The sequence below is a fragment of the Osmerus eperlanus genome, chromosome 21, assembly GCF_963692335.1.
Source record: "Osmerus eperlanus chromosome 21, fOsmEpe2.1, whole genome shotgun sequence".
NCBI lineage: Eukaryota > Metazoa > Chordata > Actinopteri > Osmeriformes > Osmeridae > Osmerus > Osmerus eperlanus.
Window position 1 is genome coordinate 6,878,909 of NC_085038.1, and position 25,147 is coordinate 6,904,055.

General features: G+C 48.6%; 1 protein-coding gene and 1 long non-coding RNA gene across 4 annotated transcripts in view; one reads left to right on the forward strand and one right to left on the reverse strand.

The window, feature by feature from the left end:
- The window catches only part of farp1 (FERM, RhoGEF (ARHGEF) and pleckstrin domain protein 1 (chondrocyte-derived)), a 40,177-nt gene extending 16,470 nt beyond the window's left edge, over positions 1-23,707 (forward strand). For 2 of the 3 annotated variants that reach the window (XM_062447700.1, XM_062447698.1), the window contains exons 3-27: positions 2,340-2,444; positions 3,334-3,376; positions 3,791-3,869; positions 6,236-6,333; positions 7,407-7,521; positions 8,406-8,553; positions 9,128-9,223; positions 9,337-9,503; positions 9,607-9,675; positions 9,941-10,010; positions 10,229-10,436; positions 15,358-15,554; positions 16,235-16,324; positions 17,150-17,283; positions 18,088-18,169; positions 18,557-18,794; positions 18,942-19,072; positions 19,219-19,287; positions 19,666-19,755; positions 19,845-19,927; positions 20,343-20,455; positions 21,357-21,520; positions 22,525-22,632; positions 22,780-22,931; positions 23,035-23,707. In XM_062447700.1, the coding sequence (XP_062303684.1) occupies positions 2,340-2,444; positions 3,334-3,376; positions 3,791-3,869; positions 6,236-6,333; positions 7,407-7,521; positions 8,406-8,553; positions 9,128-9,223; positions 9,337-9,503; positions 9,607-9,675; positions 9,941-10,010; positions 10,229-10,436; positions 15,358-15,554; positions 16,235-16,324; positions 17,150-17,283; positions 18,088-18,169; positions 18,557-18,794; positions 18,942-19,072; positions 19,219-19,287; positions 19,666-19,755; positions 19,845-19,927; positions 20,343-20,455; positions 21,357-21,520; positions 22,525-22,632; positions 22,780-22,931; positions 23,035-23,116 (2,931 nt within the window). In that variant the 3' untranslated portion in view covers positions 23,117-23,707. The remainder of the gene's footprint in view (positions 1-2,339; positions 2,445-3,333; positions 3,377-3,790; positions 3,870-6,235; positions 6,334-7,406; positions 7,522-8,405; positions 8,554-9,127; positions 9,224-9,336; positions 9,504-9,606; positions 9,676-9,940; positions 10,011-10,228; positions 10,437-15,357; positions 15,555-16,234; positions 16,325-17,149; positions 17,284-18,087; positions 18,170-18,556; positions 18,795-18,941; positions 19,073-19,218; positions 19,288-19,665; positions 19,756-19,844; positions 19,928-20,342; positions 20,456-21,356; positions 21,521-22,524; positions 22,633-22,779; positions 22,932-23,034) is intronic. The other variant, XM_062447701.1, reaches the window with a different exon arrangement.
- Positions 23,708-23,924: 217 nt separating this feature from the next.
- LOC134007942 (uncharacterized) lies at positions 23,925-25,139 on the reverse strand. The gene is made up of 2 exons (XR_009928089.1): positions 24,242-25,139; positions 23,925-24,054 (listed from the first exon to the last, which is right to left on the reverse strand). It is a non-coding gene; the product is annotated as an uncharacterized LOC134007942 (long non-coding RNA).
- Positions 25,140-25,147: the final 8 nt, after the last annotated feature.

Below are 25,147 nucleotides of genomic sequence, written 5' to 3' on the forward strand. Positions count from 1 at the left end.
ACGACATATGACCATGGCAAAATGGAACATTAAGTTATTTACTGTATACACAGTAAATCCAGCACCCTATGGAAGGACCATCATTCCAGTTGTTTCGAGAAGATTTGGAAGATACTGCACCCCCCCCCCCCCCCCGCACACACACACTGACCACTGTATCCTCCCAGGCTACGTGAGGCGTTTTAGAATGAGACCAGCATTCTGTCCCCCGTCCAAAACCAACAGCGTTGAGAACTCCAAACAAGGCTCTGCATAAATATTTACTTTGTCTTCGCTATTAATACATCAGCCTCCGATTTTTCCGTGTGAGATCAAACCTCCTCTTAGAATAGGATCGGCCTTCTCCCCAGCTGTTAAGATGCAGCCTAATAATGGCTTTCAGTAGAAGTTATAGTGCCCTGAAGTGTGGGCCGAGCTACACAACCTGGTTGGACTAAGCTACACGAGTAGCTTCACTCTGACACACATCCAACCAGTAAGCAGGCTGTACCTATGCACCGCTTTCCTTCAGAGCAGCTATAGACAGCCAGGGGGCTGCATGCACCTCCACATGTCTCCCTGCATGTGGTTCTCATAGGAGCACCAAGCTGAGGGGCGGAGAGGAATGGGACTGTTCTGCTGTCGGCTACAGAACATGCCTGACTCCCGCTGGGAACCGTATGAGGAAGGTCAAGGACATCTCACACACACACACACACACACACACGCACACACACACACACTCCGAGATCCTACTGTGTGATCTGCTGACACCTTCACTATACTCGCGATGGAGCCGGCACAATGCCAGGGACTGTAGGAGGGGGGCAGGGTTTTTGCACTTCACACACTTATACATCTCATCCGGTTCCAGATTAGTTTAGCCAGCTTAATCCAGTCAGTCAGTCATTCAACTTGTCAACTGTAAAAGTCATGCATTGTCAACACAACCATACCGTCCATTGTATTGAGGTTTATTCCTTGGTGCTTTTCTTCCACATGTTTTCATTCAGGCCCACCTATTTTATGGACGTGTGATTTAATCAGTTCATATGATGTTAAACATAATATAATACATCCTCATATCTCATCATAGTGTAATTAGGCTAACTACATGCAGCGATGCATAGTGTATGAGCTAATGTGAGCATGTGTGCGTTGATTTGTGTGTGTGTGTGTGTGTGTGTACACCTGCCGTCTGTTCCAGTGCGGTCAGCAGTCAGCTGGCTCATGCACACACCAGTGGCTCAGGCCAGATGGGGACAGCCTTGGCAGACTCCACAGTTTGCACCCTTATGCTCCCTCCCTCCCTCCCTCCCTCCCTCCCTCCCTCCCTCCCTCCCTCCCTCCCTCCCTCCCTCCCTCCCTCCCTCCCTCCCTCCCTCCCTCCCTCCCTGTATTCCCTGCTCTCCTGCAACACGAGCTCCTGCTCCACAGTACACTCCCTCTTCTCTCATTTGAAACAGCCCTGCAGAAGAACAAAGCTAGGAGGCTGGTGTCTGAGTGAATGCAAGCGGATAAAAGACAGTTGGTGCTCGTTGAGAAACACTCGGTGTGTTTGTGGATCCCCAAAGATAAATGGCTCTTGATATATACAGTATGGCCTGAATGTTGAAGGTGTTTGTTCCTCTGTACTTTCCCCAGCTGTCTCTGGGGTGTGTTTGATGGGCCTATGGAGGGTGGTAGCTGGTTCCAGTCCTGCACTACTGTAAACACTCGCATAGCTCTGCCATGCACTGTCTAGAAGGGAAAAGCATGAAACATTCTGGCGGGGCTAGACTGAAAGGAGACAGGGTGTTTATCAACCCAGGGCTATGGTGAGGTGTGAGTCAGTGAGGGGCATAGGAAAGAATGCTTGTCATCATACCCATTATGTTTATTTTTTATGATTGTCTGTGAATGAGGGGTGTACCATTTTGACTTGACTACCTTAGCGTAGTAGCTTTCGTGTTGTGTGTGAAGACTCACACTCTCAATTATGATTAATTAGTATCTGTCTTCATTAGACAGACTGCAGTGAATGCCAGGTTCACACACACACCCTCACACACACACACACACACCTCATTCCCCCCAGGTTATTGGTGTAAATGCCAGCTGAGCCCTGTTTTCCTGTTAGTAGCTAGCTCATGCTGCTTCTTTTTTACCAGGCCAGACTGACATCGGGGTCAAAGCTTGCAGGGCTAATTAGAACCAGCTGGGGGAATGGAGACATTTGCTGAGCAATATGTGTACAAGTTAGCTGCTCTACTACAAACCAGCTCAAATCTTGTATATGGCATTTCAACGTGAATTTTCAGATGTGAGACGTGGTCCACTGTCCAGTGTGTCTAACTGTCCTCTCCCCTGTGTCCCTGCAGCAACGCTCCCTCGGCAAGGCACTGTTTGACCTGGTGTGTGCCCACCTCAACTTGGTGGAGGGAGACTACTTTGGTCTGGAGTACCAGGACCATCGCAAGATGATGGTAAGTCTCCATCGAAGAGAACTCTGTCGTCGTGACATAAACTTTTTAAGTGCACCCACTCCTTTTTTTGTTTTAATCTTCTGATTAAAACAAAAAAGCCCCAGTTCTGTCAGACAATGGATGGAGGGTGACTGGAGCAGGTCACTTACCTCTCCTAAAAGCCCCATGGTCTACTGCCCACACTGTGTCTCTTTGGGAGCCACCTGGGGATGTATAAGGAGCCTCAGGTGTCAACAGAGCAGCTAGTTAGCTACGCTAGCGGTAGCAGCCGCTGCAGCTTGGTGCTCATGAAATAAGGATAAAGACTTTCAACATCCTGCCAGGGAGAACCCAAGCGGGACAGATAAGATCACCTTCACATACCCCAGTAAATTTGATACGTTTGCTGAGCTATCTGTGGGCGATAAATCTGGATTTTGCTGTAAAACTGAGATTGTGGCAGCATGTGGGCAATGGAAAGGATATCAGACCGAACTGGGTCAAAAAGGCTTCTCAAATATTAATCGAATGTGTGAGGTGCACTTGATTTGAATCGAACACATTGAGGGTTTTAGAGTGAGGAGTGGAGCGAGGTCATTCTGGGGTCATGGTGTGCACTGTGTGCCGTACTTCAGCTCATCAGTTTGTCCATGCTGAGAGCAGCTGGCAGGAATCCATGCAGCTCACCTCAAGGTCGGACTTGTCAGAGTGATTGGTGTGACACCTTCAGCACAATGCCCGCTCTGAAATGCTGCATACACATGTACAAACGCACACGTGCAGACGCGCACACACACGTATATCAGACTGTCCAGATTATGACCCTACTGTAGCAAAAATGATAGTTATGTTGAACAACCAAATATAATATGATGTAACTGTTCTGAGTTGGTGTGACTTTCTCCTGCAGGTTTGGTTGGACCTGTTGAAGCCGACCCTGAAGCAGATTAGACGTGAGTTGTCTGGCCTCTTCTCCTGTCCTCTCCTTCATAGATATAGTCAGCCATCTCTTGCCTCTTTTTCTACAAACAGATCTCTCCTCCTCCATAGGCAGATTTATTTCACTCCTCCTTTCCATATCTCCTCTTTTTTCCCTCCCCTCTCCTCCCCTCCAAAGGCTGCTTTGATCTCCCGTCTGTGTGATAACCTCTTCCAACTCTCCAGTGATGTATTAGGTAGAACAGTTATCTTGAAAGAAGAATCCTTTAATTGTGCTTGGCATTTGAATTGGAATAAGGCCATGTCAATGCAGCTGATAAGATCCTATCAAATTCAAGATAGTGATCTTTCCATTGTTAGCGGTTTGTTCATCTTGCTCTGGCTGACCTCCCCATCTCCTTCACACTATTTTAAACTGTTTTTTGCAGGGCCCAAGAACACCATCCTTCGGTTTGTGGTGAAGTTCTTCCCTCCCGACCACACACAGCTCCTGGAGGAATTGACCAGGTGAGATGAATGCCTGCCACCGGCGCTAACACACCCTCCCAGTGAATTTAGCCATGTCAATAAATGTGTTACAACCAGGTGGTCTTTGTCCCTAGTCTGCATGTTGGGAATCTCTCTCCGTAAAGAACTCCCAGGTTCCAAAAGAGGAGCAGACTCCTAAACAAACTATCACAGGAAGTGGTCAGAAGACCTCCTTCCTTTGTTTGCCTCTCGGTCGTTCCCATGTGAGTCAATATTTCCTCAACTGGGAGACAGACGTGGAGAAGTGATGATGGTGAAGTGCTACTGTAGCATGGTGACCTCTTTAGCAGTAACGGTAGCCTCGTACTTATGTAAAGATTTTGACTGGTTTAAGAAAAACACTGAAGTCTCAAGTCAGAAGCGGTTTCCCTGTTAGGCTGAATAATGTTTGTGCACTGTGCATAATTGGGTTATTTTGACATTGTGGACAAAGTGACACTAAGGCCCTATTGTTCGTTTAGAGGAACGCTCCATGGCCCATTATACATGTCCCCAACACAGCTGTCAGCTTTAAGATGGAAGTCTGCATGGCCTTGAAAAATGCCTCATTTCAACCCTCATACATCTGGGCTCTTTAAAATGCATAGCTGGGTTCTGGGTCAAAAGGTCTGGGATATTAATGGCACCATGGAACCGGCTGACATCCAGAGACCATTAGCTAGCCCTAGCACTATCCTTCCCTTCTGTTTGTGCCAGCTTGCATATTACTTTCATTTTTTTCTTTCTTTTTCTCTCTCTCTCTCTGAGGTGCCTGACTGGTTTTACCACGGGTGGTCCGACCAAAGTCCACTGCCAATAATATTGTAGAGATTAGAGATGTCAAGCTTCAAGCGTTTTTTGTAATCTTCTTATCCCATCAGTGACAAACCCTGTCCTAGTGCTTTTCTGCTTGTGTAAACAGAGTTAAACACATGAAAGCTACAGCTAATTACAGTTTATATACTGTAGCTGTGTCCATGTCCTGGCATTGTACTTGTTATTTTAATCCTACCAAAAGAAACACTCAACATTTCAATGTTTTCCCTCGGCCTACATGTGTCAGTTCCTGTTGATATCGGTGGCTAAGCCATACATATGGCATCAAGGGAAATCAAAACATTCTAGTCATAGAACTCTCTTTTGCTGACTAATTCCGCCAATCCGTGACCCAGGCCCGGTCACATGACTCTGTAGGGATGGCAACCCTGCTCCTAACTGAGCCCCCTCAGCCTTTCAACAGACTCTGTTGTGTGTCTAACGTTACTGATGCCACTGATATGAGTGAATGGAATGAGCGAACGGTTGGATTGTTCAGGAAAGCATAGGACAAATGGGCCTCTAAAGACCTTGGCATGGTGCCTTCCTGCCTTCCCCCTCCCCCTCCATTCACCCGCCCGTGGACTGGGGGGTTTCCTGAGCAGGTAGATGTTTACAGTGGAGATCCCTTTTACAACCCCTTTTAGTGGTCTGGTGTAAGGGTACCGTTGAGATTGGAGTCAAAACACCTGCCGGAGGAGGCTTGGTTCGGCCGATGCAGACCTGTTTTAACGGTTTAACGAGCCCTTGGAGTTGAGATCACTGCCCTCAAGCGGGCACATGCCTGTGTGTACCCACAGTGTCAAGGACAGTGAATGGCTGTTAATGGGGCCTGCCTTTGTAGAATCCGCTAGGGCGGGTTTGGATTTCGGAGTAGTGGTTTCATTACTAACATAACAGCTTGTACTGAAAACACCTAACATTAGGCTTAATCTGCTCTGGGTGTGGATAGCTGCCCTGTACTATTCCAGTTCTGTTTGCTGAACATCAGTGAAGTCTTTGTGAAGCGGAGGCTTTCGTTTTAGAATGGGAACCAAGGCCACGGTTCTCTGCATGACTGACCAAGCCTCTAACTTCCATTTGTGTCAGCTACCCCTTGGGTGTGTGTATGCATATTCATGAGCTGCCAGCATCTTCTCCGCAGTGAAATGATCTTGAGGTATTTTTCATATCCAAGCGAACCTTCATTGTATGGAGAGAGAAATGTCCCAGTCATGTCACTTTAGACGTTTGAGGGAATACAATATTTCCCTCTGTCAAGTAATGTACCAGTTCTGCATTGATTGCAGCTGTCAGCCTCCACTGTGGTTGTTCTGTGAGTGATTGCTTAAAGGGTGCCATCATCAACCTCGTGGGATGCCTTTCTGCATATGCCGTTATAACATCGAAACTATTTGAAACTCCATCCCTGCCTCCCCCTTTCTCTCCATCTTTCACCTTTCTGTTTCTTTTCCCCTACTCTTTCCCTCTTCTCTCTAACCCCCCCTCCCCCATTCTCTTTCACCCTCCCTCCCTCCCTTTCCCTCCTGTTCTCCCTCTCGTGGTTCCAGGTACCTGTTTGCCCTGCAGATAAAGCATGACCTGGCCAGCGGGCGCCTGACCTGCAACGACAGCACCGCGGCCCTGCTCGTCTCCCACATCGTCCAGTGTGAGTGTCACTCCTGCCTCCTCCACCAGCCAGGCCGCTCCCTTCAGTCCCTCACCTCCACCCTCCCTCCCTCTCTCTGCCCTTTGTAGAACACAACACCATCATTTCTTCAATCATTCATTGCCGGACTAGGCTTAGCAGAGGGTCCAACCCAGTCGATTTGTGTTGGTCTCAAGCCCAACGTTCCAACACTACAGGAATTCAACTTGTTTGATGTCGTGGCATATTGTCTGTCAGATCTAATGCGTGACAGAGGGGATGATATATAGATACCTGGCATTGTCATACCAGCTGTGCTGCACAGCATGCGCGCAATTGCTCAGTTACCTATGGATGATAAGAGTAAAGAGCGTTATCTCCTCTCGTGGCTGGGGGAGGTTCTGCTATAGTATATGAAGGCTAAAACCAGATGATTACTATGTATTTCTTAAGAGTGAGAAAGAGCGCTGTAAATAGGATCTATCTTTGTTTTCTCTCAGAAAACGTAAACTTTTTAATTGCTGTAAAACGATTGTTGACATCCTGTGCAATGCCATATAATTGGATTACCCTCCCCCTCTTTCTCTCTCTCTCTCTCTCTCTCTCTCTCTCTCTCTCTCTCTCTCTCTCTCTCTCTCTCTCTCTCTCTCTCTCTCTCTCTCTCTCTCTCTCTCTCTCTCTCTCTCTCTCTCTCTCTCTCTCTCTCTCTCTCTCTCTCTCTCTCTCTCTCATTCTCTCTCTCTCTCATTCTCTCTCTCTCTCTCTCTCTCTCTCTCTCTCTCTCTCTCTCTCTCTCTCTCTCTCCCCCGCCTCTCTCTCTCTCTCTCTCTCTCTCATTCTCTCTCTCATTCTCTCTCTCTCTCTCTCTCTCTCTCTCTCTCTCTCTCATTCTCTCTCATTCTCTGCATTCTCTCTCTCTCATCATTCTCTCTATCTCTCTCTCTCTCCCCCACCTCTCTCATTCATTCTCTCTCTCTCTCTCTCTCTCTCTCTCTCTCTCTCTCTCTCTCTCTCTTCTCCTCTCTCTTCTCTCTCTCTCTCTCTCTCTCTCTCTCTCTCTCTCTCATATTCATTCTCTCATTCATTCTCTCAGCCTGAAATGGGGGACTTTGACGAGGTCCAGAGTTGGCAGCACCTCCTTCACAACAAGTACATTCCTGACCAGGATGCTCTCCGGGATAAGATCACAGAGAACCACCGCAAGCATGTGTGAGTGGAGCTGTAGCCCGTACACAAGACAGACACCGTCAACAGGCCTTTCTTCTGAAGCTCAACTGTAGTTTTACACTCTTGACAGTGGATGAAATGTTTTTCCTGCTTTGAGTAATGTCAAACCTCCAGTGTCAAAACAGGGAGGGAGGTTGTAAATATGCCAAGCCCGTCGACGCCCGTGTCTGTCCCACATAAATGGTTATCCACAAACATCCCTCTTGGCACACCCCTCCTGGTCTGCCCGCCTGCCCTCGAAAACTGTTCCTTCCTGCAACCAGCACTGTGGCACTCTGCTGAATGTCCTTTCCCAGAGCTATTCTCTGTCTCTCCGAGATCACCCCTTCCCATGATCCACCCATTGGAAGCACGCCAATGATGCTTTCCCCTGCCTCCCTTCCTCCCTAACCCCCCCCAGCCTTCTCCCCGTCTGACCCGCTTGACCCCAGAATGAGACTTCCCTGTTCTTTGACCTTCTTTGCTCAAGGTCAAAATGTTTTTAGATGTCGCCCATGACCCCGATATAAGGGGTAAGACATAACTTCCTCCCCTTCCCAGCCCCAGTGGGATGAAAGCCCATCTGATCCCGTGTCAGTGGGTCAGGGCTCCGAACCACTTTGTCTCCTCCTTTGTTCTCTGCCTCACCCCTTCCCTCATGCTGGTGAGACCAGCCAATGCCATTCTGGAGGCCAGCCAAGACAGGAAGGAAGTTGGTAATTCACGAGCCCATACAGGAAACAGGAAGTCATTCGCCCTGATCAGATTTAGGGAAGCAAACTTGCCACCGCATTCATTTCTTTTCCTGCCGGCCTGCAGTAACCAAAAATCATGTAAATGGGAAGAAAAAATTTGGGCCATCCCTAACCCCCGGTCTGATTCCACAGGGGCCAGACGCCAGCCGAGTCAGACTACCAGCTGCTGGAGATAGCCCGCCGCCTGGAGATGTACGGGGTGCGCCTGCACCCTGCCAAGGACCGCGAGGGCACCAAGCTCAGCCTGGCCGTGGCACACACCGGCGTGCTGGTGTTGCAGGTGACGGGCTCAGACGCTGCTGCCTCCTCGTCTCTAAGGCGGTAGCAACAGCCTAATTGGCGTTGGGTCACTCAAGGACTTGAAGTGGAGTTCATGAATTTCCACTGCAAACGATTGGGTCATTCAAATCACGTCTTGGTTGGGGGAAAATGTCCGTTACGTGTGACCAGATGCCTGAATGTGCCCTCTGACACTGTTTTGAGGCAGTAACCTTGGAGAAGTAAAACAAAAAATAACAGAGAGAGCCATACACTGTAATATAGTGTGTGTGTGCTGGAGGACTAACCCCTATGTGGTTGAGCAAAGCACAAGTAGGCGTGCAAGCCTTCAGCTTTTTGCTTTCACTGAGCTGACCCAGCAGTGTTTGCGGCCTAAGTTTAGTTCTAAGGTTTTGTTTTTGGAAATACCGTGCAGGCTTTCTAATTCAGGAACCTCTTAGGCATGCACATTTACATGCCAATACTTTTTCTTTTTCTCGAGTGGCTTGATGTGAGATAGTTACTGTTGTTTCCCTTAAAAAACCCTTAACAACCAATTCGTCTTGCTCTTGTATTTTTGGGGTCCTTTTCCGCAGGGCCACACAAAGATAAACGCCTTTAACTGGTCAAAAATACGCAAGCTGAGCTTCAAGAGAAAGAGGTTCCTCATCAAATTGAGACCAGATCTGAATGTAAGTTCTACCAATGAAGTTTAGTCATTAACAAACGTTCATTAGGAAGTGTCATAGTTGAGTAGGACATGGTACGAGGTCTACTGCAGCCACGTTGGGTTTGTGTCCCACAGCAAAGTGCGCATCACGACACGTTGGAGTTTGTCATGGCCAGTCGGGACTGCTGTAAGATCTTCTGGAAGATCTGCGTGGAGTACCATGCCTTCTTCAGGCTCTTTGAGGAACCCAAACCCAAGCCCAAACCTGTGCTGTTCACCAGGGGGTCCTCTTTCCGGTTTAGGTAGGCTGCGTGATGCCCGACCAAACATGGCATGCTTCAGAGAGGCCTTGTGTGGATTGTTTGCTTCTAGAAATGTCCCTCTTGTGTTCCTTTGTGTCTACAGCGGTCGAACACAGAAGCAGGTTATTGATTATGTCAAGGACTCTGAGTTCAAGAAGGTCCCGTTTGAAAGGTGAGGCATCAGGCAGGCCAGACATTCTGACTGTCAGGCTGGCCCTTAGGGAGAAGTCAAACCAGCAAATGCATGTTAAATGTGATCGATTCTTGGCTAGTGTGTGCGTGAGCGCAAAGCATACTCATGGGTTAAGCTATCCAAGCTAATAAAAGTGGATCATTTAAATCCAGCACCTTGTCATTCTCTTTAATAGACACACCCAATGATGACAGGGTATCTGTCTGATCTTCCGGTGCTCTAACCCATCTCTGTGTCTGTCTAGGAAACACAGTAAGATCCAGTCCAGCTTCTATCCCCAACCTTCCCTGCCTCGCTCCCAAGTGCCAAAAGAGGTAACTAACTACCTGACCATTAGACTTCCATTATGAGTGCACCCTTTTAAATGAACCATTAGTCATTTATCTTCACCACAATTTCATTATCCCCTACTAACTGTAGTCACACGTCTTCCAAACTCAATGAGTCACCATCCTTCTCTCTCGTGCTCTATGGCTTGTCCCTCCCCCATCCTCTCTCCCTCCGCCTCTCCTTCCTCCATCCTTCCCTTCAGAGTGCTATGTCAGTAGACCAGTCAGACTCTAGACTGGGCCGCAGAGGAGAGCCCACCAAGGGTGGTCAGGAGGAGCCTGGTTCTGCAGCCAGCCCGGCGGCCGGCCGGCCCAACGGGTTCCAGGACGGGCCAGTCCCAGGAGCGGAGGAGGGCCGCGGCCAGAGGTCCAACCCAGCCAGGCCGCAGCACGCAGAGCATCTGAACACAGGTCCAGCCTCCAGGGCCGCTAAGGGCAGCAGCTCCTCCATCCCTTACATCGACTGCAGTGATATAGATAGCGAATACGATGTGTCGAAGGGCCGGGTTACCAGGTCTCACTCGCAAGCAAATGACAGCAATGAGGATGAGCCAGGGGTCAGGGGAGGGGCTATCAACGGGGTCTACTACCCCTCGCCCCATCATCAGCCGTCGCAGGGCATGCTGGGTAGAAACCGTTTCCGCGAGTCACCGCCGGTCTCCGCCAAGCCTCCGAGCATGAGCAGGGAGGCGACCGACGACGAGTCTAACGGGGGGTCGTTCCTGGGACGGCCGCCCCTCCAGAGCACCCTCCTGGAAGAGCTGTTCCGCGGGGAGGGGAAGCGCACGGCGGCGGGGCCGGGCCTGGGCCGCCCGGCCGGGGGCACGCGTAGCGTGTGCTCCAGCCCCGTGGTGAGCAGCTTCCACCGGACCAGCTCCCTGAGCCACGCGGAGCAGAACGGCCACGGGCCGCGCCCCTCCCACTGGGACGACGGCGGCCATCACTTCAGCAAGCGTCCCGGGTGTGGTCCCCTGCTCGGCGGCGAGCCCCCCCAGTACGGCAGCTACTCTCCCATTAGCAGCCGCTCGCCCCACCTGGCCAAACTCCACAACAACATGCGGAACCGCTCCGACACCGACCCCTTCATTCTTAGTCAGCTGACCTCCACCCCGGGCCATGACCCCCGACCCCCGTCCCGCGCTGCCGTCGCCGCCATCGAGCGGCGGGTAGTAACCAATGGGAACGGCCTCACCGTCCCAGGTCAGGCCCGCTCCAACACGGTGCAGAGGCTGTATGGGCGCCGCGGGCCCGACCAGAATCAGAACCTGAACCCGGTTCAGATGATCGATGGGTCCACCAGTAGTGGCACCGACACCAGTGATACAGAGTCAGACGTCGGCAGCTCCTTTGGTCAGCCTTTAATGTACGGCAACCCCGCGGCTGTTAACTCCTCCCCCATGGCGCGTAACAAGTTCTCCTTTGATAGTCTGGAGCTGGAGGAGGAGGAGGAGGTGGGGGAGGAGGGCTGCTTCAACTTTAACCAGGAGGATGCTGGGGCACGTGTCTTCAGCTGTTGAGAAGGGTTTAAGGGCTGAGCCAAACTTTTGAAGGATAGTTTAAACAGTCACAGCATGTGCTAGTTTTGAGTTAAAGTAGGGGCCTTTGCAGACTTTGGGTTAGGGTACACTGTTGAGTTGAAGCCCTATGTTTCTCTTTGAAGCTTTTGAAGCTATTTCTTGATGCTTTATTCAGCGACCTTAAGCCAAGTTATTGAGTTCCTTCATATCTGTAAAGCAGCCTAACCTCTCATGGGGTTTGTTAATCTTTAATAAGGTGTGTACTCAACATGTAAACTTCAAAGCGAGAAAAAGGATGTTTTTAGAAGGATTCTTACAAAGTGCCATATTTTAATATCTTCAAGCAGTTCGAATGATCGAACTGGAGAAGAAACGGAAGGTTTAGAGAGGTGCTGCAAAGCTGGGATGTACTGTATTTGACTGTACATCCATGTGGGTTGTCAGGAGGTGAATTGTGGTCATTGTGTCTTGTTCAGGTGGACATAGAGAGAAAAAGGGGTTTTCTGTTGGCTCTCATTTCTTTATCTGGGACAAAAAACCTGTCCATGAAGAATACATCGTTTTAAAAGTGCTGCAATGAGAATAGGTTAAATGCCTTCATGTATTATTAAGTTGAGTTTATCACATATTTTACTTTGGCTACTTTAAGTTCTCGATTCACATCGTTTTTTTGTAATTACTTGACTGTTGTCTTGTGCAATAGAATGATTGTTAATAGATTAGTAGTGGGAAGGTTTTTGAAGGATACAAGTGTTTAGTCAGAGGTGTGACGGTAGTTTAGACAAATAGTAGTTGTAGTTTACGATATTTGCAGGCTCTTTGAGTGTTTTGCTACCTGCCTTTTGTACCTGTAGTCCAGTTTAGATGTTGGATGTTTTGTCTTTCTATACAGAGCACTTTTACAAGTTTAATTCCTGCTTTTTGTTTGAGAAAGCTTGTTTTTGTACCCTCTAATCAAGTTTGTAGACTTCCACAAGTACAACATTTTATATGAGCAATTGTAGAAAATGCTTTTTGGAAATATTATTAACTAGAATGTTTCCAAACATATTTGATGTTTTGGAGCAACATTTTAAACATTCCAAGGACATACTCTAACTTGCCATCTCAATCATTTTTACTCTTAAAAGAATGTTGGAATCTATTTTACACACTTATGGGCATTAAGGATATGTTAATATTTACCAGTAGTTATACTGTATGGAGAATATGCTAAAAGCTAAGTACAAAAAACAAAAAAACTCTAGCTAGGTCAACGGTGCTTTGTGGTTCTCTTCTGTCTATCAGACGTTATTGTGAGAGCCGTTGTGTTGTCTCTGCCTCTCCCTGTACCCTGCTGTCCATACCCTCCCTCCCATTAAAACCGGCCATCAGCAGCATCAGTCCACTGCCGTCCCGCCTGGCACCCTCACAGCCGTTTGCTTGGCTTGACTCCTGGCATGCACCACAAGCAAAACAGCTCATTGTCCTCCTTGTTTTGGCCCCGCCCTGGTTTTCCTTTCTTCCGTAACCCAGTTTCTAGGTGGCTGTCGGCTCATTCTCATAACTGTCGTTTGCTTGCTGTCCGCCTCGCCCGTGTGTATCCCTGCGTGTTCCACAGAAACGGGCCGGGCTCTTTGACGTGGTTTTCAACGCGTAACTTGCTTGCACATCAAACGGACAGGGAAATGTTTCCGGCTTTGCGTCAGCATGTTTTTTTTTTTTTTTTTTTTAACCACAGTGGGAGGACACCACACTCTCCCTCCTCCTCCCTCCTCCCCCTCCTCTGTTTTTCTTTTCTTCCTGAGGCATGTCAACCTGTTCTTTGCTCTGTCCTTTGTGTTCAACTGTTTTGTCACTCACTGTACACAAGGCTCAGACAGGGAGACTTGGCGCTCCAGTGTCCTCTCAGCAACTCTTCGATGCAGTTGGGAGACAGGGCAGTCTGTACAGAGGATCTATGGTTTCCTAACGTAGGGCTACAGAACTGTGCATGGAGCCTAGAGACACGGCTATGGCAAAGCAGGACACATCATCTTAATATCCTGATGCATTCTTCCTATTTCATCTTCAATTCCAAATTGTCAAAATCTAATTCAGCTTATTGAAATTTTAGTTGAATTAGTCTTACTGTAAATTTTCTATCCTAATAAGTTAGGTTCAGGCCTAACATAGCATAGTAAAATGTCCTCTCATGATCCAGCCAAGAGTTATGCTGTCCTGAGGAAGTGAGTTGGCTTTTCAACGGATCACTGCAGTTTCAGAGAACACACAAAACCTAGTGCACTGGAGCTTCAATCATCCTGTCTGACCTTCCACTGTCACCAACTTGGCACCCTCAGCAAGTCAAACTGCGAACAGCTTTTTATAACACTGTATGTGAAAGGGTTTCTTTGTTGTACTTTGTATAGGACCCAAGACAGACCTTTCCTAGATGTGCGTGATTATAATCACTCTAGGTTGTACTACATGCAAGCTATGCTCTTTTGCCCAGTGCTGAGTTGGGCTACATGTTTGACTGACTTGACTTGCAGTCAACTGTTAAGATGACAAACATTTTTTAACCTCCATTTTTGTTTTTACGATTCAGAAACCTACTGAGTGTTTCTGCTGAAGTAGTCAAATGTATACAGGAGAGCGCTGTATTTCACCTTCTTACGGTTGTTAAGGCTGAGGAATCATTAAAACCCCAGACCAGGCCCCCTAACACACACACACACACACACACACCTACACCTCTCACCTTTTACACACCCTTCTCCTGGAACAAACAACACTCTCTGTTCACTAACCCCACCCTGAATGTATCCTGGTCACTCAACGCTCTCTTTATATCCCTCTTGTAACACGTTTGTATATCTGTAGCTCTGTCCTTTTTTAAACACACCCTGGATCCTTCTTCTTCTAATGTTTTGTGCTCCTTTGGAATGGTAACTTTCTACACTTTCTAACGTTGTATCTTGAATGTGTGCACTGCTAGTGTCAATAAAGTTGACCCAAAATGAGAAGCTCAGGGACTCTGGGATTTTCTTTAGATTAGCTACGTTGTTGTCGTGACGCACCCCCCACACACACACACACCACCACCCACTTTGTGTCCTCCACCCTCTTAGATGCTAGACCCCCCCCCCCCCCCCGTCTTGTGTTTAGCTGATTGTGGTTTGTTGTTGTAGCTTGATGTACTGCATGCATCCTGTCTGGTTACACAGATGGGCCTGTGTTTGTGTCTGAATGTCTTCTAGTTTTAGTATTATGGGATGTTGTAGTGGTTGCCACAGGTGGTTTATACCATGGTTTTTACCCATGACTGACAGCCGTAGGACCATCAATCAGTGGACAGGAGACTGTACTGGGCAAGTATGCGATCGTCTTGTGTCCCTAGTGTCTGTTCTAGATGTAGTGATCCATCATTAGACCTTAGTCTGGGGTGTAGTTTTCTGGGGTGTCGTAGCCCTGTCTGTGGACGGCCCATAGTTTCAGTGGCATTGTCATCATTTCCATCTGAGTTGTTCACCCATGCTTCTGGGAAAATGGTAGAAACATTAGAAGGCCCCGGTAGCAAACGGTCTCTTGTAGATGCTCCTAGTTTCTGTCGTAGCAGCAGGGAACATGTTGTTCACCTTCCTTTGTTTCCACCCTTGTTTCTTAGACACTTTTCTCTTTCTTGATTCATACTTGTGTTTTGGACTGGCTCACCACCACAAGTTCACTGTCCTTTCAGCTTCTACGTCATCACAGCAAGCTGAACGGCAGCCAACTTACGGTGAAGAGCGTTGTGCTTGCATCCGCTGGGTCCAACCCTGACTCCCATCTCTCCATCCCTCCTTCCTCCCCAGGTGTGTTGTCGGGCAGTCCCAGTCTCCCTGACTCGCCGGCGGCCGGCGGCCCGGTGCTTGTGAACGGCAGCGGGCAGAGTGCCCCCCTGGGCCTGGGGCAGAGCCCCGAGGACCAGCAGCCCTCGCCCCTCACCAGCCCCCTGCTCACCGACGCCGGCTACGTCCGCACGGACGATGAGGACGAGGCCCGCCGAAAGGTTGGTGTCAGAGACGGAGGGATGAAAGAGGAAAATAGAGGAGACCGTAGAGGAAGAGGAGGGTGATGGAGGAGGAGAGTAAAAACCAAAAAGAGGGAGATGAGAAATCATTAACAGGACAAATGTTCAGAACGTGCTCAGTGAAAGTATTGAAACGGTTACCAAGAGTGAACACAGCTGGGAGGGAGGGAGGGAGCGAGCGAGCTTGACAGAAACTTGGACTGTCAGCTAAAGGTCTTGAGTTATGATGTGTATCCCGTACTGTACTCGTGCGAGACGTTGCAAGGCTCTCAAAGGAGCTGTAGAAATACGCCCAGAATAGCCACAGGCCCAGATATCGCAGGCTCAGTTCTCCAGCAGCTATATGGGACACTAAACGTACACCCGGGATCACCAGACTCCTGGGTGGAGCTTGTGAAAATTAGTTTTACGAGAGTATTACACCAGTTGACCAGATCCACTTTACTATCCAACATCTAGAGCAAGAAGCAGCTGCTTGATTTGTACGGGCTGTTGTATCCAGATAGTCAATGGTCTTACTGATCTATCAATGGAAAAAGTCAAACAAAACATTCATTCAGCTCCTAATAAACGTATAATTGCATGGAAGTCAAATGTGTGTAAAGTTAATCGGTCGCAGGTCGATGGTGATCAGAAAGCTGTGTGTCTCTTGTGTCCAGAAGTTCCCCACTGACAAAGCCTACTTCATCGCCAAAGAGTTGCTTACAACAGAGAGGACCTTCCTGAAAGACCTGGAGGTTATCACTGTGGTAAGGCTCCCATGTTTTAGGGTGTGTGTGTGTGTGTTCTGCTACTGTAAACTGTATTGCTGCTGTCTGCTGTTTGTTCTGCTGCCTGTCTTGGCATCCTGCTGATATGCTACGGGCTGTTAGTTTAAACCTTCCCAGCTCACCCACAAGACAAACTCTTCTGTCCCGCATCTCTCTCTCTCCCACACGGCTGTTTCAGGGTGTGTTTTCCATCATCTTTGATGTGGGTGGGGAAGACGTAGGGCGCTTTTTTAAACACCTCTTAAATAGTTTTCCTGGCTGCCAGATCTGAGCTCCCCCCCCTTCCACCTCCCTCCCTCCCTCCCTTGCGTCTTCTTCCTGGATGCTCCTGGGCCCCTGAGGTGCAGCTTTGGAGCTGCTGGTGCTAGCCTTCTGTTGACAACCCCCCCCCCCCCCCCCCTCTCCCCACAAGCACCACTGCCTACTAACTCACCAACTCAAACAGACACAAGCATAACAGAAGAGTGTGTGTGGGGAGTGAAGGGATTTGAGTGTCTGTGGAATTTGGCACCACCACATCAGGTGGTCTCTGTTTGTCCTCCAGCAGGATCAACACTAAACTGTGTGTTTATGATTAAAGCCGCTGCAAACAAATGGCCGGGTGTGTTAAAAGCAACCTATCTACCCCACCCCACTGCTATCGGCTCAAGGACTAGCACACTATAAAATAAAATCAACACCATGCCATGTAATGAAACTACTGTGCTACTATCCTCTTCCAAGGTCACAGGCTATCTCTTAACAGTGTCTCTGTGTGTGTGTGTGTGTGTGTGTGTGTCTGTGTGTGTCTGTGTGTTGTCCCAGTCCTTCCCTAGCTTGGTGGGTAAAGATGAGGCCTTGCCAGAGTCTCTCAGGAGCCTGGTGTCTGCCAGCTATGACCCTGTCCACTCCTTCCACCTGGCCTTCCTCAAGGAGGTGGAGCAGAGGCTGGCACTGTGGTGAGTGTGTGTGTGTGTGTGTCATGCGTGTTTTCACTCGTCACCGTCACTCCTCAGGACACAGTGGATTCCTGGCCCCCTCTTTCACTCCCATCGCAGTCACAGCAGCTTGGAGGGGTTCAAAGTGCTCTGATTGAACTGGCTGGAGAGGTGTCAACAGAACATGACACCACCACGACGTGTTGGAAACAAGGACAGACCATGGACTGCTGCCTCCAGCCTCTCTATAGAAGCTCTTAGCCCCATCAGAAAGCTGTTGCGAGAGAGCCAGGCAACCCACACACAGGGTCATTTTTCACACCGCCCGGTTGGGGAGACTACCTGGCATTGATCGACAGCTGGATAAATTGGCTTCTTGTTCCCATCAAATGTCCTCGGCTCTCCCAGTCCCCTTGCTGGTGCCATGAGTGACACTGAGCCTCCGTCTGGGAGAGAGAGGTAGCGGCGGGTGATTGATGAAGCTGGGAAAGAGGGAACAAACTGGATTTCCCCGTTTGACGTGAGAGTTGTGCTCTGAGGTGCACTGCTGTGGTGCGCCCTCTGCTGGTCGATACAGGACACTGTGCCATAAGAAATGTGTGTTGTTTCTATTTGGTCGTGTATTGAACATGTGGGATTTGAGCTTTGAGGAGCATGAGCCAAGGTGGGGGCCATAACTCTAAAAGGCCGAGCCCCTCTCGACAAGCTGATACCAGGGACTGTTTCCCCATTGCAACATGGATAGGGAAGAAGTGAGGGGGGGCTCAAAATGAGTGATGAGTGGAATTCATCGAGTCATCCCTTTTTTCTCTCTCCGTCTCTCAGGGAGGGACGTTCCAACGCCCACATCAAAGGAGACTACCAGCGAATAGGAGACTTGATGCTGAAAAACATCCAGGGATTGAAGGTTCAGTTGCACATCTGAATCTCATTCATACAGTAGCCCATGGTCTACACACACACACACACACACACATACATCACTATAATAGGAAGCGTATGGATAAGAAATCGCTGCTTTCTTCCAATATGACCGTACATGCCAAGAATGGCTGTAGGTTTTTGTTAAACCACATGATGTAAGGAAATGATAGCATTAGATCAGTATGTGAGTGCCTGTTGATTCCTTGTTTCTAGTTTGGCCAGTAACACAAATATTGCGAAGCTCCGTAAAAGGAGTTCTAAGAATGTCTGGAGAATCATCAAACGCTATATCCCAAACGGCATAAACTCTGCCACTGACATCCACCCCCTCACTCCTCCCTCCCTCCCCCTCACTCCTCCGTCCCGGCAGCAGCTGACGGTGCACCTCCAGAGGCACTCCGAGGTGCTGCTGGAGGTGGAGCGCTCCTGCCGCACCTCCAGGAGGCTGGAGGGGTTGTGCCGGGACTTTGAGCAGCAGAAGGTGTGCTACCTGCCCCTCAACATCTTCCTGCTGCGCCCTCTGCATCGCCTGCTGCACTACAAACTCATCCTGGAGCGTCTCTGCAAACACTACCCCCCCACGCACGAGGACTTCAGGGACTCCAGAGGTGGGGGGTGTATGCGTGTGTGTGTGTGTGTGTGTGTGTGTGTGTGTGGGAGGAGAGGTTGTGCTAGTGTTATTGTCTGTCCTCCTGCCAAATCTGCAGCCTAACCTTTGACCCCTCCTCCCCCCCGTCCGCCCTGGTACCCTGCAGCTGCGCTGGCAGACGTGTCCGAGATGGTTGTCCAGCTTCACGGCACCATGATCAAGATGGAGAACTTCCAGAAGCTTCTGGAGCTGAAGAAGGATCTGACCGGCATCGACAACCTGGCAGTCCCTGGCAGGGTGAGGAACCTCACTTCAATGGATCCACTATCTAAAAGCTTTCAATCCAGTTCGAAAATCTACAAAGCTCTTAAGTATGAGTCGATGGAGGAACTATATCTTGATTAATAACATACCGTATCTATATCTGTGTGTGTGTGTTTCAGGAGTTCATTCGACTGGGTTGCCTCAGCAAGCTCTCAGGAAAAGGCCTGCAGCAAAGAATGTTCTTCCTGGTAAAGCATCACTTCCTCCTTCCTTAACCTGTATCGGTGGTTTGTTTGGCACAGTAAACCTGCCTCAGGGCCCACATCTCATCCAGTTCATGTTCCTGCATTGGCCTGCATCAGTATGTGTCAAAAGGACCTTCAGGCTTCACTTTTGGTCACCTTGTAGCATGACTGAACTGCAAAATGAAGATGACGGTTTTGTGTCAGGTGGTCAATATGCTATGGGCCGCCAGCGTGTGTTCCCCATCGCAGACTTGTATTGTGGCTTGTCTAACATGGCTGACCATCCCCCTCCACCCCCATTCGAGTGTTGGAGATCAACATTCTGACAGTCCAGATAACAACACTGGGTTCTTTCCTTTCTTCCTCCCTGCTTGGCTGCAGTTCAGCGACTGTCTGGTGTACACCAGCCGAGGGATGACGCCAGCCAACCAGTTCAAAGTGCACGGCCAGCTGCCCCTGTACGACATGACGGTAAGCGGCTCGAATCGAACGCACCTAAAGTCCGTTAGGAAGGCAGACGCAGCATTCCGACACATTTTGGTTTCTCCCCTCCTCCTTAGATCAGAGAGAGCGAGGCTGAGTGGGGCGTCCCTCACTCCTTCACCCTCTTCGGCCAGCGGCAGTCCCTGGTAGTAGCGGCCAGGTGAGGCACACACACACACACACACCGTTCCTGATCTTCTGACCAGGACGCAGCATGACCCCCTTCATCGTCTAAGTGAAGATCACATTCAATATGAATGGAGCGCGTCTGCTCATAAGAATAACCGGATGAAATATTGATCACGGTGCCCCTGGCTCATTAAAGATGGAGGACTCCCCAACCTATTATGCTGTTCTCTATTGAGTGCCTTGCCGTGGATGTGCCTGTTAGCAGTGCACATGTGTGATTTACCTGAACAATTCATCGTGTGACATCCAGGCCTCCGCCCCCCCACCCAGAACCCCCCCCCCCCACCCAGAACCTCCCCCCCTCACTACACAGCTATCCCTCTGTCCATGCCGGCTCATAGCGGTGACACCATTAATGATGAATGGCGCTCCCTGCTCTCCTCCAGCTCGTCGTCGGAGATGGAGAAGTGGGTGGAGGACATCAGGATGGCCATCGACCTGGCGGAGCAGAGCAGCGGGCCCTCCACGGACCTCCTGTCCAGCAGCCTGACTGACAGCAGTGAGTCCCCCCCCAGTAATACATACACGCATAGACCCCTACACCAACACCTGCAACTTGTAAAGCCGTACAAACACGACATGCTCCCAGTAGAGCTGTGTGAGTGAACATGGGGTTCTAGTGGGTCCTCCGGGCAACTCCATAAAACCATTTACACCCCGCCCGCCCACCCCCCTTTCAGCCTTTCCCACAGGGAGAGCCGGTAACATGATCCACGATGGGTGTCCACCCTGATTTTCTCTTTTCACGCCTGTCCATCTTTTCTCCTTTTATCTCCCCGGTTGACGTGCCTGAGAAGAGACCCTGGAGATCTGTGTCTATTATCGAGGCCATTGTTGGGTCTCCGGGGGCCTCCGCTCTCGTTTCTCACGCATTGTTTTACAGACCTGTCACTGCCTGCAATAGGACCTCTCTGACGTAATAGGACCTCTCCTCTTTGATTGGGTCCTGCCTGCTGTCCCTCCCCCTCGGGGCTCCTCTGCAGGCTGGCGTGCTCTCTCCTGTCCCTCCCCCTCGGGGCTCCTCTGCAGGCTGGCGTGCTCTCTCCTGTCCCTCCCCCTCGGGGCTCCTCTGCAGGCTGGCGTGCTCTCTCCTGTCCCTCCAGGGAGGGAGAGCTGCTGTCTGGGTTCAATCGTACCTTAGAAAGAGCCCAGACAGTATAGAGGTGGATGAATTGAACTTTGATCATTCTATATCCCGTCTTTTTATTTTTATTTTTTTTACACAAGGCAGAGGTCACAAAGCACTGTGCTTCATATTCTACTTGGGAACAATGACTCAGCAACAATTGGAATACTGATTGTGATTGATGTGCCCACCAGAGGGAGGGGCGAAGGACTTCCTGGATCAGCCTCTGGTTCTCTTTAACACCCTTCTTCTCTCCGCGGTCACGTTTTCCCAGAATCCCCAGAGGAGGGCGGGTTGGAGCAGGAGTCGGAGGAGGAGCTGAGCGCCTCGAGGACGTCTCTGGAGAGACAGGCTCCTCACCGTGGCAACACCACCGTGCACGTGTGCTGGCACAGGAACACCAGTGTGTCCATGGTGGACTTTAGTGTGGCCGTGGAGGTACCTGCCACTGTGTGTGTGTGCGTGTGCGTGTTTTCACTACATTTGTGTTTTAACCGTTTTAACCACTTCATCCATGGTTTCTCTTCTCACTGGCAGTGGTGTCTGTCCTCTGGTCTCACACACCACCGTAGACATCTAGCTGCTTGTGCTGAATGCTACGAGGGGGCGGATATCACTCTGTCTTCTCTTCCACACAGGACTGACTGTCTGACCTCTGTTCCTTCTCTCTGTGTCCTCATTCTCTCTCTCCTGCCTGTGTTTTACATGTCTGACTCCGTCCTGTTCCCTAAAACTTGTAGCTGTGAAGTGGTGGCTTTGTTTTTCCAGATGTGTCACCTGTCCAGTCTCAGTTACTGCCACGGTGTCAGTGTCTGTCAGCCTGATGAACAACCTTTGTTTTCACCTCTCCATTTATCACCGTCTCTCTTCTTCTCTTCCTCTATCCACCTCCTCTGTCTGTTCTCTTTCTTCCTCCATCTCCCGCCCTCCTATGTCCGTGTCTCTCCGTCCTGCTGTGGGTAGTCGACCCTAGTCCAGTCAGTGAGTCTAAAGTGCACTTCGCTAAGCCAGGCAGGATACAGGGGCCTGTGGCTCTTTCAGTGGTCTGCTGGTACCGAGCTCTCAGCCTCTCCTTTACTGACACCTGCAGGACTAGAGAGGTACTGCAACAAGGCTTAAAGAGTAGTTGAACTCGTTACACATTAAGTTAAGTAGAAGGTAAAGCACCTGATGTCATGGACTATACTGTTATTGGGATGATTTTCTTCTGCATGTTTTGTCATTCAAACATTGTTTAAATGTTGTTCGGTTTTGTTGTTTCAGTAACTTGCATGGATGGGCATGCTGATACATGTTTAATATTACGGTTTTGTCATTGTTTTGCCTTTCATTCTGAAGAGAGGAGAGGCTTCCACTGTAGAGATGCTGTTGGACTAGATTTTCAAGCCCCAAGTGTTGCCAACGTTGTCCTGCCTTTCCCTCTCTCTCCCCTTCCCTCTCAGAACCAGCTGTCAGGAAACCTGTTAAGGAAGTTTAAGAATAGCAACGGCTGGCAGAAGCTCTGGGTGGTGTTCACCAACTTCAGCCTGTTTTTCTACAAGTCACACCAGGTGAGCTCCATCTTAATTGGTCTTTTTGTTTATTCAGGTGATAAGCTAACGTTTCAGTGCAAAAGATACTAGTGCCTAGTTTAAAGGGCAGCGTTTCACGACGGAAAACCTAACAGAAACCACAACCCACCCTCTGCCGTGTTCCAGGATGACTACCCGCTGGCCAGCCTCCCTCTGCTGGGCTACTCGGTCACTGTGCCCTCAGAGTCAGAAAACATCCACAAGGACTACGTCTTCAAGCTCCACTTCAAGTCCCACGTGTACTACTTCAGATCAGAGAGCGAGTACACCTTTGAGAGGTGAGGACCTTGGCTGAACATGCTGACATTACAAGTGAAAAATAATTGTGAATTAATTCTTAAAAAATGTGTTATTCAACTTACACCCCCCCCCCCACACCAGATGGATGGAGGTGATCCGCAGTGCTACCTGTTCATCCAGCCGTGCTGTACCACACAGCAGAAAGGACCCTCACCCCTACTGAGCTGCTGTCCCCTCCACACGCCTTCTTCACCCCCCACCCCCCCTCACACCTTTCCAAGGTCTGCGGGCCCACTTCACACGATTTCCAGATAACTTCATCGTTTCACCCGTAGTGTCTGAATAGAAAGAAAAAAATTGCAGTGGCGGTCAGACAGTCATTCATTACTATCAGTAAGCAGCGAAGTTCAACTGCACATGCTGGAAATGTTTCTTTTAAACTTTCTGTTCTTTGCTTATGAGGGAGCTAAAGTTTCTTGATAAAGTATGTTTGTCTGTATATAACCTATGCTTTGTAATGAATGTGTCATTTCTATCCGTAAAAATACATCAGACTGCTTTAAAGCAATTATGACTTTCTTTTGTATGACATCATTTTGTAAAATTTTCAACAGACTGTGAAACAATCAATACTCTGTTTGATATGTTAGATTTGTTTGTGTTTCATTTATATTTTGTAGGTCAGTGTTTAAAATTAAAAAAATCTAACACTAACACTTTATTTTAAAGGGACATTGTTGGCTTTGAGGTTCAACTATGAGTGCCAAACAAATATTACTTTTCATTTTTTCTGAGTAAAAGTATGTTAACATGTGTTTGTCTTTTTTCCTTTTCTGGCAAACTTGAGATTTTAGTCCTGAAATGAACATAATAGTAGGTGAACTGCTAGGTGGAGATGATTCCCAATATAGTAAGATATTTCACTAAATCTAGAAAATAATGTTACCGATGTCTGGAAGGCAAGTTAAGTGATCGTAATTCCATTATGTGAAGAGTATAGGGATAAAACAAACTCACTGAACATAAAGCAATAAAAAATTATTTGATGATTGTGTTTATTTGAATGTACGTGTTGGGTTTGAGGTAACACTGTGAATGATTACTACCTACATTCTACTGGACTCTTACCAAGCCTTTTTCAGTAATTAAATTGAATGTTCACTATTAGGGAGTCAGATGGCTGAGCGGTGAGGGAGTCGGGCTAGTAATCTGAAGGTTGCCAGTTCGATTCCCAGCCGTGCCAAATGACGTTGTGTCCTTGGGCAAGACACTTCACCCTACTTGCTTCGGGGGGAATGTCCCTGTACTTAGTGTAAGTCGCTCTGGATAAGAGCGTCTGCTAAATGACTAAATGTAATGTAAAGAATAGTCAGCCAACCCAGAGATTGTCAACAGTGAGCCAACATACAATTAGTACAAAGACAGAAGTACTATTATATAACAATCTAAATAACAAAGGCTGACTTCACTATGATACAGCCTTGTAACTGCACACGTAACATGTTCCCTGTGATGGCGTTACTCTACGTTCCTTTCAAGGAAAGAAAAATGTGGTTACACCAGTTGAGAAACACTGGTATACAGTTTCTAAATAAGTTATAAAAGAGACACAAAGTTAAATGTTTCCCTAGAGCGTATCTGTAAATAAATGGTCAGAGGTTTTTAAAAGTATACATTGTGCATTACTACTACAAACATTAACCCTTGTGCTGCCTTCGGGTCACATGACCCAAAGGTTCATAACGAACCATCGTTGTGTTTACCCAATTTTACCCAATACAAAAACAAATAAAAATCATTTTCTTTTAACCTTCGCAATGTGGAGGGTCTGAGACAGCCCGACGGTTAAAAGAAAATGCTTCACTTTGTTTTTGTATGCGGTAAAGTTGTCACAATACGACGGTGGGTAACAATGACTGATGGGTCAGAATGACCCGAAGAGAACACAAGGGTTAAAAAAAATTGCTGTTAAAATTTGCATAAACTGAGCACATTCCTATAGTTTTGTTGCTTTGTTATCTGGCCTCCCTTTACGTAAGCCTAGTGTTAGCCAGAGTTTACATTTAGTCATTTAGCAGACGCTCTTATCCAGAGCGATTTACAGTAAGTACAGGGACATTCCCCCCGAGGCAAGTAGGGTGAAGTGCCTTGCCCAAGGACACAACGTCATTTGACACGGCCGGAAATCGAACTGGCAACCTTCACATTAATAGCCCGATTCCCTAACCGCTCAGCCATCTGACCCCCCCCCCCC